Below are 11581 nucleotides of genomic sequence, written 5' to 3'. Positions count from 1 at the left end.
ATGGAATGTACCTACTGAACGTATCTTGTATTATAGTTGTATTATTATTGTAATAAATTATTTCCAAATACGAGAAAAAAATCAATTTTGTATAAGTTTAAAAATTATTTATTCATATATACACTTAATATAATAATAATAATCATACATATACATACATTTCATAAATAAAACTTATATTATTATAACAGATATATAAAATTGGTTAAAAAATAATTTAAATACTTTTTTCTGTCATAAATGTTTCTTTAACGCATACTCTGTCCCACTGGATACATAATCGTAAGATAATGAGGGAGTAGTGGGTTCTATCACAGAAACTAGAGACAAAAAAATAAATTAGTTTTAATACTATTTTATTTAAAAAATATTATAACAACTTACTTGAAGAAGATGGCTGATATATAAAGCTAGAACTAGATGCAGCTATAACAAAAAAATATTTATACTTTATTGTAAAATGGTTACTTTATAGATATTTTGATTTTACCTCGTATAATATCACCGCTTTCTGGATTTTTTAAATTCGGTGGATGCAGCTCAGGATTAATGCTTTTATCGTTGAATTTATGAAGATATTCTGGAAAAATAATTATTATTAGTAATTTTTAAGACAAATTACATTAAATAAATAGAAAAATCTAAACAATGTGTTGCACGATTTTGTAAATTACAGCAGATCTAAGGAAAAACATTTACCTCCATCGGTTATTTTTGAAATCAAAAAATAGTAAAACTCTTTATCTTTGGCACTCCACTTGAGTATCTCCCTGTATTGAGCCACGGTATCCTTTTGGGCGTTGGCCTTTGCCCGTAAAATATACACCAAAGCACTAGAAAAAAACATTTTATTCACGCAAAAAATTATTTTTTAACTCATATTACCCTAAAGCGATAATAATAAGAGCTATAACTCCAGGTTTTGTAATGTAGAGTAAAATACTCCACAAGGTGCTGTTTGATTTGAGATTTAAAATACCATGAGTTATTACATCGATAAAGTAAACATAGTTCCTAAAGGGTCCACACGAACTAGATAAGGGAACACTAAAATATTGAGTTAAATAAGTAAAAAAAAATATACTGATTATATTGGTTAGGAACATTGAATAAAAATACTAAAAAAGAAGCACATAAAAATAACAGCTAGAAATAACATAAAATATAGTCAAAAATTCAAATATATCAAGTAAAAAACCAAATAAAACCGACAAAAGTCTTTTTATTCAATGGTTAGGGGACTCACTACGATATGACATAACCTAGAAATCCTCCGACCAATAAGAAGCTCAAGAACGTCATGACTAAGAACCAGGTTGTTGTTTGGGCAGCCCTCCATGTTTTTGAAGAAGGTTTGCACAAACACAAAACCCCAAACTGTCGGATATACCATATTAAAAACAGTTTGATCACTATGACCACTGGTAGCAATGGAACAAAGACTAGACCCACCCAGAATAAGGTCTGGTTGTAGATTATTTGCATGGTGTTCCATGCTATGTCGAATTCCAAGTTAAATGTATCGGTTAACCTAAAAAATAAAAGTCCCACTTCTGAATATCAAAGAAATAATCTACTTTCAATTTTGATATCAAATAAAGCATTTATTTATTCATTATGTCGTTAGTCGTTAAAAAATAAGTCAGATAATATAAAAAAATTAATAATCAAACACTATAAAGATTCATATCTCCGATATTTGTGTACAGGGTGTCCCATTTAAAAAAATATATAAGTTTGAGTCATATTTCGAAAATGACTGCTCTCAGCAAAAAACTAGTTACGCCACTGAAATCTATGTGAAAAACTCTACAGGGATGATTCTTCATCTTTTCAATGAATTATAAGATAACCGAGATACGAGGGAAATCAAAAAATACATTAATTTCAAATTCGCCCTGTATTTCAGGAACTAAGATGGCTAGAATAAATCTGTGTTTAACATCTTTAGTTTCATAAAAAAGTAGCAGAATAATGTGAAAACCGCATCTCTGTATCTCTATCATAAACGAGAAACTCTGCAGAACACACGAAAATGGGACACCCTGTATACTGTAAGTACATTTTACATACAGTTTGTTTTGTGAATCACGAAAAAATGTCAAATAGAAAAGTTTTAGAGAATGGTAAGATACGCAATTCAAAATTATTTTTGAGTATACAGGGTGCATCAGAAAAGTGTGTCAATTATAACAGTTGTTTTTTTTTAAATGTAACACCATATTTTTTATGTTATTTTTTGATTCTGCGTAAAATTCTATAACTTTTTTTAAATATAATGTTATGTTCGTAAAATTTGTAGTTTTTATAATATTTTAATTTATTAAAAAAAATGTCAGAGTGTGGCAAAAAACTGTCGGTAACGCTAGTGTTTCTAAAGTAAGTACTAAAATTTGGAGTTTTATAGAAATGATAAAAAAATATATATAAATATATTGAGTTAAATGCTACAGGGTGTCCAAAATAAATTTATGAATTTCAACTATATTAAATTAAAAAATCTAAAATAATAAATAATCAAAAAAATAAAAGAAAACAAATAAATTAACGATCTTTATCTATAGAAAGTATATGATTTTTACCTGTTCTTCTCTTACCTGTAAATACCATAAAGAATACAATCAAACAATGCAGCAAAAATGACGGAAATAATAAAATCAAACAAAATCATCCTGTATAGTTCTTGACCTAAAGATGTTTCCCAACATTCTGACCTATCCTAAATTTTAAAAAAACGAATCAATTTTTCAAGATCGTTTCCATTTTCAAATAGAACCAATACAAAATATGCAACCATCATTACTTTTAATCCTAAGAAAACCAGTTCGACGCCTTTTTTTTTGGATCATACTGTACTAGGACTAAATGTAATTATAGTTGCCTATCTTACTACACCATTACTAACCAAGAAAATTATATATTTTACCTTATCATTACTCAACCAAAAGACACATAGGACACCTACAGTGATCCCTCCCAAAACAAAAGTCCTTAGAAGAGTCACAAGCAACGCCCACTTTGGGTTTTTATAATCCTCATATCTATGACAAATACAGATAAAAATATTAAATTTTTGTATAAACATCATTCACCAAAAATCTTACTTGATCATAAAACTGAACAGCATTGGCATCACTGTCATAACAAGATTAATGAAAACGGGAGCCACAATGATTCTGGTACCTCTTTCTAAAGGTACTGCATCCAAAAACAACCAAATTGCATAGCCTGTACCCAACATTATACCCAGAACTATGACATTCATGAAGAATTGTATAATTCTAGTAATTGATTTCTCGTAAAATGTCAATTTTCTGTATCTCCAAGCAACATCATTGATCAATTCCTATAAAAGCCCTTTTTTTAATCTAAAAACGGTTATTAAATTATAAAAAACAACCTTAAGTTCATGGTAAATAGCTTTGGACTTCAATTCGGCCGCATTTCTTGTCGCTATGTTATAATCCCAACCGCAAAAAACCTTATTAGCGAAAACGTTCTTTAACCCACCCTCAGTCTCGATAAAACTTCTTCTATAAGACTTTGCAGCACTAAAAAAAAACAAATAAAAAAACAAATAATTAACTAACTAAATCTAACACTAACAATAATAACAAGACAAAACAAACAAAAATAAAATCAAAAACAAACCTGACACCGAGAACAAAAAAAGAAACAAAATATATGGCTGCCATTGAGAAAAAATATGCGTTAGTAATACTGTAAGTAAGTGTGCCTAGGGTAGATATAGAATTGAAAGTGTAAAAACCATAATACATTACAGTGTTTGTTAGATACCCCTACAAAAAATAAATAAAAAACCAAAAAAAAAATACTACTTAAAAAAATACATACCTCTCCAGTGAATAAATCCCATATTATGGTACTATTAGCAGGTTGATGGGTACCTTCTCCGGACACTAGAACTGGTATTACTATGAATGAAAACGCTATAATTGCTATAATAGCGTTCAACAAAAATAACCAGCGTAACAGTTTAAAATATGAAGCCACTCCTGTTCCAAAATTTCCCTCAATTTTTTTTAGAGGACTGTACCAAAGTTCAAAAGAATAGGCCAAGTCCCTTATGTCAAGTTTAAGCTTAAAGAAAAAAATACAATAATAATAGCCCCATACTATACAGAGTGAATCGTACCTTAGTAATAGCCATACTGGTTCTGTATTTGAACATTTTGTAGCAACTCAGCGTTTTTTTCTTTGATTTCTTACTAACAGACTTGGATAATTTAACTTTTACCTTTCGTTTCACTGTTAAACACTGCGGCATGTCTCTTAAAGCTGTCCTAAAATTTTAAATATCATTTAAATAAATAAAACAAACATAGAAAATTATTAATTATACCTTCTTAATTCCTCTGCACTTGGTGAATCTTCCATCAAAGACTCATCACGTTCCATTTTTGAAACAATAAGATTTGCATGCTTATCCAGAGATATATCTAGATAAAAAATATATAGTAACCTCTCTTAAAAATTAAATTATAACTCTAACCATTATTTCCTGGCCTCCCCAAAGTCCTAGCTCCTGTTCCGCCAATTCTAGCTTCAAAAGCCCTTTGTAAATTACCTCCATGCTGGTGATTTAAGTTATCAAGCCGATGGATCGAATGGTATCCTCCTATATAACCATCGTTACTCTGATTAACAGATCCATAGAACTCTGTTTCACTGTATCGATTAATTTCCGGAGTTTGAATGGAAGAAGTTGATGGAATATTTGATAAATCTTCGTGAGACATGCTGGACAGTCTTTGATTATCAAAAGCTGCCTTCAATCCGCCTCCTGATGGTTTTGGCGGTGCATTGTAGGGTTGGAAGGTATCAGGGCCCAAAGAAGGCCTCTGGAAATACCTGTTAAACGAAAAAAATCAAACATTAACGGTACGGTTTTGTTTAAAACGGATAAAAGAGTTTGGGAAAACCTACCCCGACATATTTTAGTGATCTTTACTCACAATCTATAAAGGTATTTAGTTAAAGTGTAATTAAAAGGTAATAATATCGAAAATTTATCTTATCTCGAGTTTTACTCACCTCTGTTTAGTTATAGATTAAATTATATTAATTAATAAAAGTAAAATAATAAAAACACAATAACAAGAATGTTTGTTTTTGACACTGACAGCTGCTGACTAGAGGTGGGTTGTGAAATCGCAGTCCGCTACTTTGTCACAGCTCCACCAACGTCGCAGTATGTGACTGCTCCAGTTCCAAGAAAATCGCAGTGACATTTCGGAGCAGTTTACAAGTTTAGGACATCTGCGCTCGTGAGTAGCAATAGGAGCAATAGCAGGCAATAGTGTAAATTCTGAAAATGCTCCTAGCCCCGTCGCCCGGTCAGACTGTTCCAGTCACAGTCGTCGCAGGTCGCAGTCGACTGGAGCATAGTATATTGAGTATATTCTGTGTACTGGAGCTGTTGGGAGTTTGGGAACGGGAAACGTAGCAGCGTTCGCTTTTTCTTTCATGAATCTAAATAAGATATTTATGTATTATATATTAATCACAAACAGATGTTTTTGACAAAGGTAATTTTTAACTTGTTAGTATGTTTATTTGTTAGTTAATTTTGTATCTGTGTTTTGTTGTATATCCTAAATCTTTTATTTGATCTTATACATTCATATAAGTTTTATTATTTATATCTATTTTTAAGGTCTGATGATGGCTAAATAGCCGAAACCGGTCACTAATAAAGATTTTTTTGACAGTTTCGACTTTGAATTGAATATAACATTAAGTTTTTACCATGGGCCACCACTCTGTGAAAATGAACAGACTCTTTAAGATATTTATAGCAAAGTGCTTGGTACTTAGAAACACTCAAATTCTTCTGAATAGACTAAAAAAATATAGCAACATCTATCAAACTAAGACATCAGTATAGTACCGTACAGCCGCGATTTTAAGAGCTCTAGGGGCCCGTAGTTCGGAAAAGTTCGAATCTTGTTCGCAAGGGCCCGGGAGGCTTGGGGCCCGTCGGTGACTTACCCCGATTGCACAGACGTTAAAATCGCCACTACTGATCGAAATAAAAAACGGCGTCCAGTTGGCTTGGAAATGACAATCGATAACATTCCCCATAAATTTTACATATAAAATGCCAGCAATCTTCATTTCATAGCTATCGCTGACGCCGTTTTTTTCGATCATACGATATAAATAAATAAAAACTAGACGATGATGTTGCCTATCATAATCACACCTATAGTCCTGTACTTTTTTAGTAAATGCAACGAACGGTGCCGAACAGCCGAACACCGAGTGCGATTTTTCGGAGCAATTAACCTATAAAACTACATATTTAATTTATAGGTTAATTGCTCCGAAAAATCGCTGCTACTTGTCGCAGTGCTTTTATTGGAGCAGTCGCAGAGCGTAGCAGCTCCACAAAAATCGCAGACTGGCCCACCTCTACTGCTGACAGCTCTGACAGCTGATTCAACTTCTTTCAATTTTCAGGATTTCGGTATTGCAATTTTTGGCAATATTAAATATCTTAGAATCGTTTTATTATAGCGGGAATAATCAAAATTATTTTTAATTTCTATGATTCTGGAAGTTCTTCAAAGTATCTTAACGTTTTTGTTTTTATTTAAATATAAAAAATGTATATTTCAATTTTTAGGATTTCGACGAACTGAAAAGTATGAAAGTTTGTCAAATGAGTTCGGAAAGTGTCCGCAAGATGTCGTCCTTGACGTTTGGTAAATTTGCCATCATTTCACGTGTTTACTAACACAGTTTGCCAAGTATACCGATCGAGCTGTTATGAAATCGTGCAAGAAACAACATACACAGATCCCGTCGATTCCTGCACAGGTGCCTCCCACGTTTTCGGCAATTTGCAGGTAAACAGTGAACCCTTTCGGCGTGCTTCGGCCAGCTAGGCTAGACTCGATTCGAAAGAGCAACGTCTATCATGTCGGTGCACTCGGCCCAGACGTCCGAGAGCGACGCATGGGCTCTATTATCGCTAAAATCGGCGCCCGCGAGCCCCTCGAAGCTCCAGTGGAGCCCCGAGGACCGGGGCGAAGTCATAGCGCGCATCGAGGCGAAAGAGTTCGAGTACCTCGTCCGCCAGAACAGAATAGTCATCGGGAGGAACAGTTCACGTGGTGATGTCGATGTAAATATGGGACATTCTAGCTTTATTTCGCGTAGACATTTGGAAGTGTTCTTCGACCACCCGTTCTTCTACATGAGCTGCAACGGCAAGAACGGAGTTTTTATCGACGGGGTGTTTCAGAGAAAAGGAGCCCCCTCGATCAGGTTACCCAAGACGTAAGTTCTTAGGTCTTATTATGTAAACAAACCTAAATGTTTTCCTTGCATATTTAGATAAGGAGAGAGCCTTGAGAGTTTGAGAGGTTAATTTAGCATGCTTTCGATCACGTGTTTGCCGAGTAGGTCTCTGTGTGTATATATGTTTTTTTTTTAATCTCCCATACTCTCTATTATTTACTGTCGAATCAATAATGAGACACACACAAGGTCTCATTTATAAATACATTTTGAAGTATTTATTGAGCCGATGACGTCAGTGGAATTGTGTGAATGCGTGTCGGGCGAGAATGAACCTTGTGCAACGACTTGACAAGGATCGAATTTCTGTGCCGGCTGCGAGAGTAAAAACAAATCATCGGTCCAAATATTGACGAAAAAACTTTGTATATTTCGCACCCATTTAACACGTGGTGTTTTAATCTTTTTGAACTATGAAAAAAACGAAAATTTTTCATCAAAAATACTCTTACTAGGGTAGGAAACAAGAGAAAATATATTCGAGTTTGCCTTGTTGCTATGCGCCTCGTTTTCGGCGGTATCTGACGTATTTAGATGTCAAAAAAAGAAAAAAGAATGACGAACTTCCTGTCAGGTTTTGACAACAGAAAACTGTACTTTTGTTTACTTTCTTTAAACATGCGGTATCGGGATTTTTCTGAAATGAATGTGCGTGATTTCAAAACAACGTGGCTTTTGTTTATTAATTTTTTTTCATTAAAAAAAACATGAAATTCCTTTAAAAAATAACTTTAGCCTCATTTTGATAACAGAAAATTCTGTTTTTGTTTACTCCCTGTAAATATGCGGTTTATGATTGTTTTCTGGTCGTTGCCATTGCTAAAATAAATTTGCGTCATTCAAAACAAGACGGCTTTGTTTGTTGACATTTTTTTTGTTAAAAAAATACCGACATTGGTTAGTAAAAATAATAAATCGCAAATTCTAACTAATTTTTTTGAACTTTGTATCTGTACTGATGGAAAAAACCTAAATATTTACATGCCTGTAATAGATTTGACTAGTTTAGATGCAACTTCGAGATTGTGAATCGCCTTGAATGTATGAATTCCCGTTCTTTTTCCAGGTTAATGTAAATTTAAGTGTAAAATCGATGAATGCGGAGTTATTAATACCAAATGTTTGAAAAATTCACAGAAAGATACGCAAAAAGTTATTTCGATTCAAGGCTTTTTCCCTGATTATTTTCGTAATGAATCTTTTAATTTTAGACGTATACGCGAATCGATATTTTGGATCCGTACGGATATCTGTTTGAATTAGGGATGGGTAAAATTATCGATTTTTTTAATATCGATATAGTGTGTCAAGAATATTGGACACGTAGGTATAGAAAAAAAAACGGTGAAAGTTGGCTTGCGCGTCATCAAAATAATTGATTAACGCACGTCACAATGTTGCCACGGCTACTTTTTTTACTTTGACCGTTACTTACTTCCCTATAAATATCGTAATATAATCAAACATCGAATATCCACAAAACCGTTAAACGTTTTGAAATGCTTTAAATACAAAAAATGTTCATTTTTTAATTCTCCATCTAACAAAGGAATAATATACAGGATGTTCCATTAAAAAATCCGAAGACCAACTGTTTTATATATTAGAAAGTTTGGCATTTAATTTTGAACACCCTGTATGGTTTAAGATTACGATACATTTATAGGAAAGTAAGTATAGACCAACCATAGTAAATACCTAGTATAGTTTTGATTTCAGGACACTTCTTATTTTTTTAATAATTTTTTTTAAAGGCTGAAAATTATATTTTTTTATTTATTTGTTAATATCTCCGAAACTATCAAAATCTATTTAATAATATCTTAGGATCATGTAAAGTGATCGGAAAGGAAACCAGAAATGCAATAATATACAGGGGGTTCCCTAAAAAAATTATCCCGATTCACTCACACTTTTTTGAGCCACCCTGTAGAAGTTAAAGTATTTTTTCTGGAGTACATTCTAATACATACTTTAGGTTTGCACTTAAACAAAATTCCTAAGTTTTTTTATTGTAAGTAGATGTGATATTTACGGTCACATATATCGATATATTTTCTTTAAATTGTACATCCCTGTTTTGATTTTTTCTCGATAATATAGAGGTTTTCATGTACACGTCACCAACATAAATATAAACATAAACAAAACGAGGAACGGTTAACCTTTAAATCGTTGTTGCTTGTTCGAAAGTACGTTTGATTGACCTTTGTTTAGCCAGCTTTGTTATTAACAATTAATGCTGTTTGAATATCATACGCAAAACGTTTAATCAAGTCAAACGAATTTGACATTTTTTGAAAAATGCAATTCATTTTGCCTGTGATTAATAAAAAAAATATTAATATCTCTGACACACACATGGTACTTAATACAAATCTATTAAATTGTTTAAATAAAAAAACACTTGATTAATCTATAAAAATCGTAAATATTTTGTTTTAAAAACTATTTAAATGCCTTTTGGACTTTGTTTTAGAAGCTTGAGTATATTTTATTGGTTTCTGGTCTAGAGATTTTATTTTATAGTATTTACTGGTGATTATTTAAATGTTTGTAAACAAATAATAAAGAGACTGCTTTACATTTTAATGAATAATAAACGCAGTGGTTAGATGTTTTGTTTACAAGTTGTACCAGTAATGATTGTGTGATATTATTTACGATGTTTTTCAGAATAAAATAGTCTAAAAATTCTTAGTTAGAGTGTAAAATAATGAGAATTAATGTAGCTAAATTTTAAACTGGGTTAGACTAGCTTTGGAATGAATAAATTAAGAATTTTTGGCCTGGGCTTGTGTATACAGATGCACGAATGAGGAAATACATTGTTAGTGGATCAATTTGACCTAAATTTTTATATTTGTTTATATATTACTGTTGTTTATAATATTTTTTGATGTATTCAGTGCTGAAGTATATGTTTATTTGGTTTAGAAAAATATTATGTTTAAAAATCAACGTTTTCTTTATTAAGTGTTGTATAAAATAGTATGCAGCAAGTATATTTTCACATTTTTAATCCTACACAACTATTTAACATAATTATTTTCAGTTAATGACAATACAAACAGTTAGACTACAATAGATAGGTACACTAGAACAACTTTCTCCGCCTTACTATTATAAACATTATAAAAAAAACGTTAAAACCTGTTTAAATTATGCTAGGTACATGATTCATTTAAAATGTCTTTCGATCGAGAAGTAATAGAAAATTTCTTATACCTTTATACACAACAAAATAAGACGGTAAAAAGCATATTTAAATTTTCAGATTTCATTTTTTCTTCAAAAAATTTTGATCCAAAAAACCTTACATTTTGGAGTGAAAATCTCAAATAGAAAGCTTGTTATGGCGATTTTTTGGGACACCCTGTATACCGGGTAGTCCGAACTGTATTCTGGAAACTTCGGCAGCATATTCTGCAGATAAAAATAAGTAAAAAAAGTTCGTATAAATGTATGTTTTAAAATGCTTATGTATATTCGATTCTTAATAGCCCGAAAACCACCCGTTTTACCTTGAGAAATCGAACTTTTCCCTACACAAAAAAACCATTCTACCCGCCTATAAGCGGGGGAAAAGCGGAAAATTGGCCCTTTTCGCATTTTCCGCTGTTGCCGGGCGGCGACGACCTGAAAATAGGGCCAAGAACCAACAGTGTCCGCGTGTGTGAGTGCGGGATTGATCCTGCCGGCGGCGACCTTGAACCTGCGTCCTCAGGGTCGTCGCGACCAGTTGAATTTCCAGGGTCTCCGTGTCTATATGCCCGAATTTTCCTTCCTTCCGGGAGCTTCGATTTTCCTTCGAGTTTCCTCGAATTACCTATTTCTAATTACCTATTTCCTCGAATTACCTATTTCTCGAAATACCCTATTTCCTCAACACGCTGCGTTGAATAATGCGGACTCGCATCTCTCTTATCGATTCAATTGTATTTCAGGTCTTTTTATGAAGTTTTAGTGACTTTAATTCGATTTAATCTAAACCAAACCAAACGATTTAATAATATCGTAAAATTGTTTTTAATTATTCCTCGATTTATTTGCAGAGATGTTTTAAAAAAATGCCTAATAATCATTTTATTATTTTTTCAGTTTATACAGGGCGGTCCAAACTGGTATTCCGGAAACTTTGGCAGCATATTCTGCAGATAGAAATATGTAAAAAAGTTCGTATAAATGCAGGGTTGGCATGATATATATCAATGATATATATCGGATATATATCATTGATATATATTCATTTTCA

At 32.4% G+C, this 11581-nt stretch overlaps 2 protein-coding genes across 3 annotated transcripts in view; one reads left to right on the top strand and one right to left on the bottom strand.

Moving 5' to 3' along the window:
* Positions 1-85: 85 nt before the first annotated feature.
* LOC115888755 (transmembrane channel-like protein 7) lies at positions 86-5148 on the bottom strand. 2 transcript variants are annotated; one of them, XM_030908595.1, is made up of 16 exons: positions 5056-5148; positions 4514-4872; positions 4364-4460; positions 4157-4304; positions 3856-4101; positions 3652-3800; positions 3401-3551; positions 3105-3346; positions 2927-3041; positions 2598-2719; positions 1247-1531; positions 886-1047; positions 700-833; positions 491-580; positions 385-426; positions 86-320 (listed from the first exon to the last, which is right to left on the bottom strand). In XM_030908595.1, exons 2-16 carry the CDS (start codon positions 4758-4760, stop codon positions 235-237), a joined length of 2316 nt encoding a protein of 771 aa, XP_030764455.1. In that variant the 5' UTR covers positions 4761-4872; positions 5056-5148; the 3' UTR covers positions 86-234. The 2 variants fall into 2 exon arrangements, with proteins under 2 accessions (XP_030764455.1, XP_030764454.1); XM_030908594.1 differs by lacking the exon at positions 5056-5148 and adding an exon at positions 4948-5045.
* A 1588-nt stretch (positions 5149-6736) lies between these two features.
* The window catches only part of LOC115888762 (forkhead box protein K1-like), a 14387-nt gene continuing 9542 nt past the window's right edge, over positions 6737-11581 (top strand). The window contains exon 1 of the mRNA XM_030908604.1: positions 6737-7305. Coding sequence (XP_030764464.1) covers positions 6944-7305 — 362 coding nt within the window. The 5' untranslated portion in view covers positions 6737-6943. The remainder of the gene's footprint in view (positions 7306-11581) is intronic.

Source organism: Sitophilus oryzae, unplaced genomic scaffold (assembly GCF_002938485.1).
Source record: "Sitophilus oryzae breed Bouriz unplaced genomic scaffold, Soryzae_2.0 scaffold_808_pilon_pilon, whole genome shotgun sequence".
NCBI classification, from domain to species: domain Eukaryota; kingdom Metazoa; phylum Arthropoda; class Insecta; order Coleoptera; family Curculionidae; genus Sitophilus; species Sitophilus oryzae.
The sequence above is the reverse complement of the archived record's forward strand: the minus strand, read 5'-3'. Positions and strand labels throughout refer to the sequence as shown.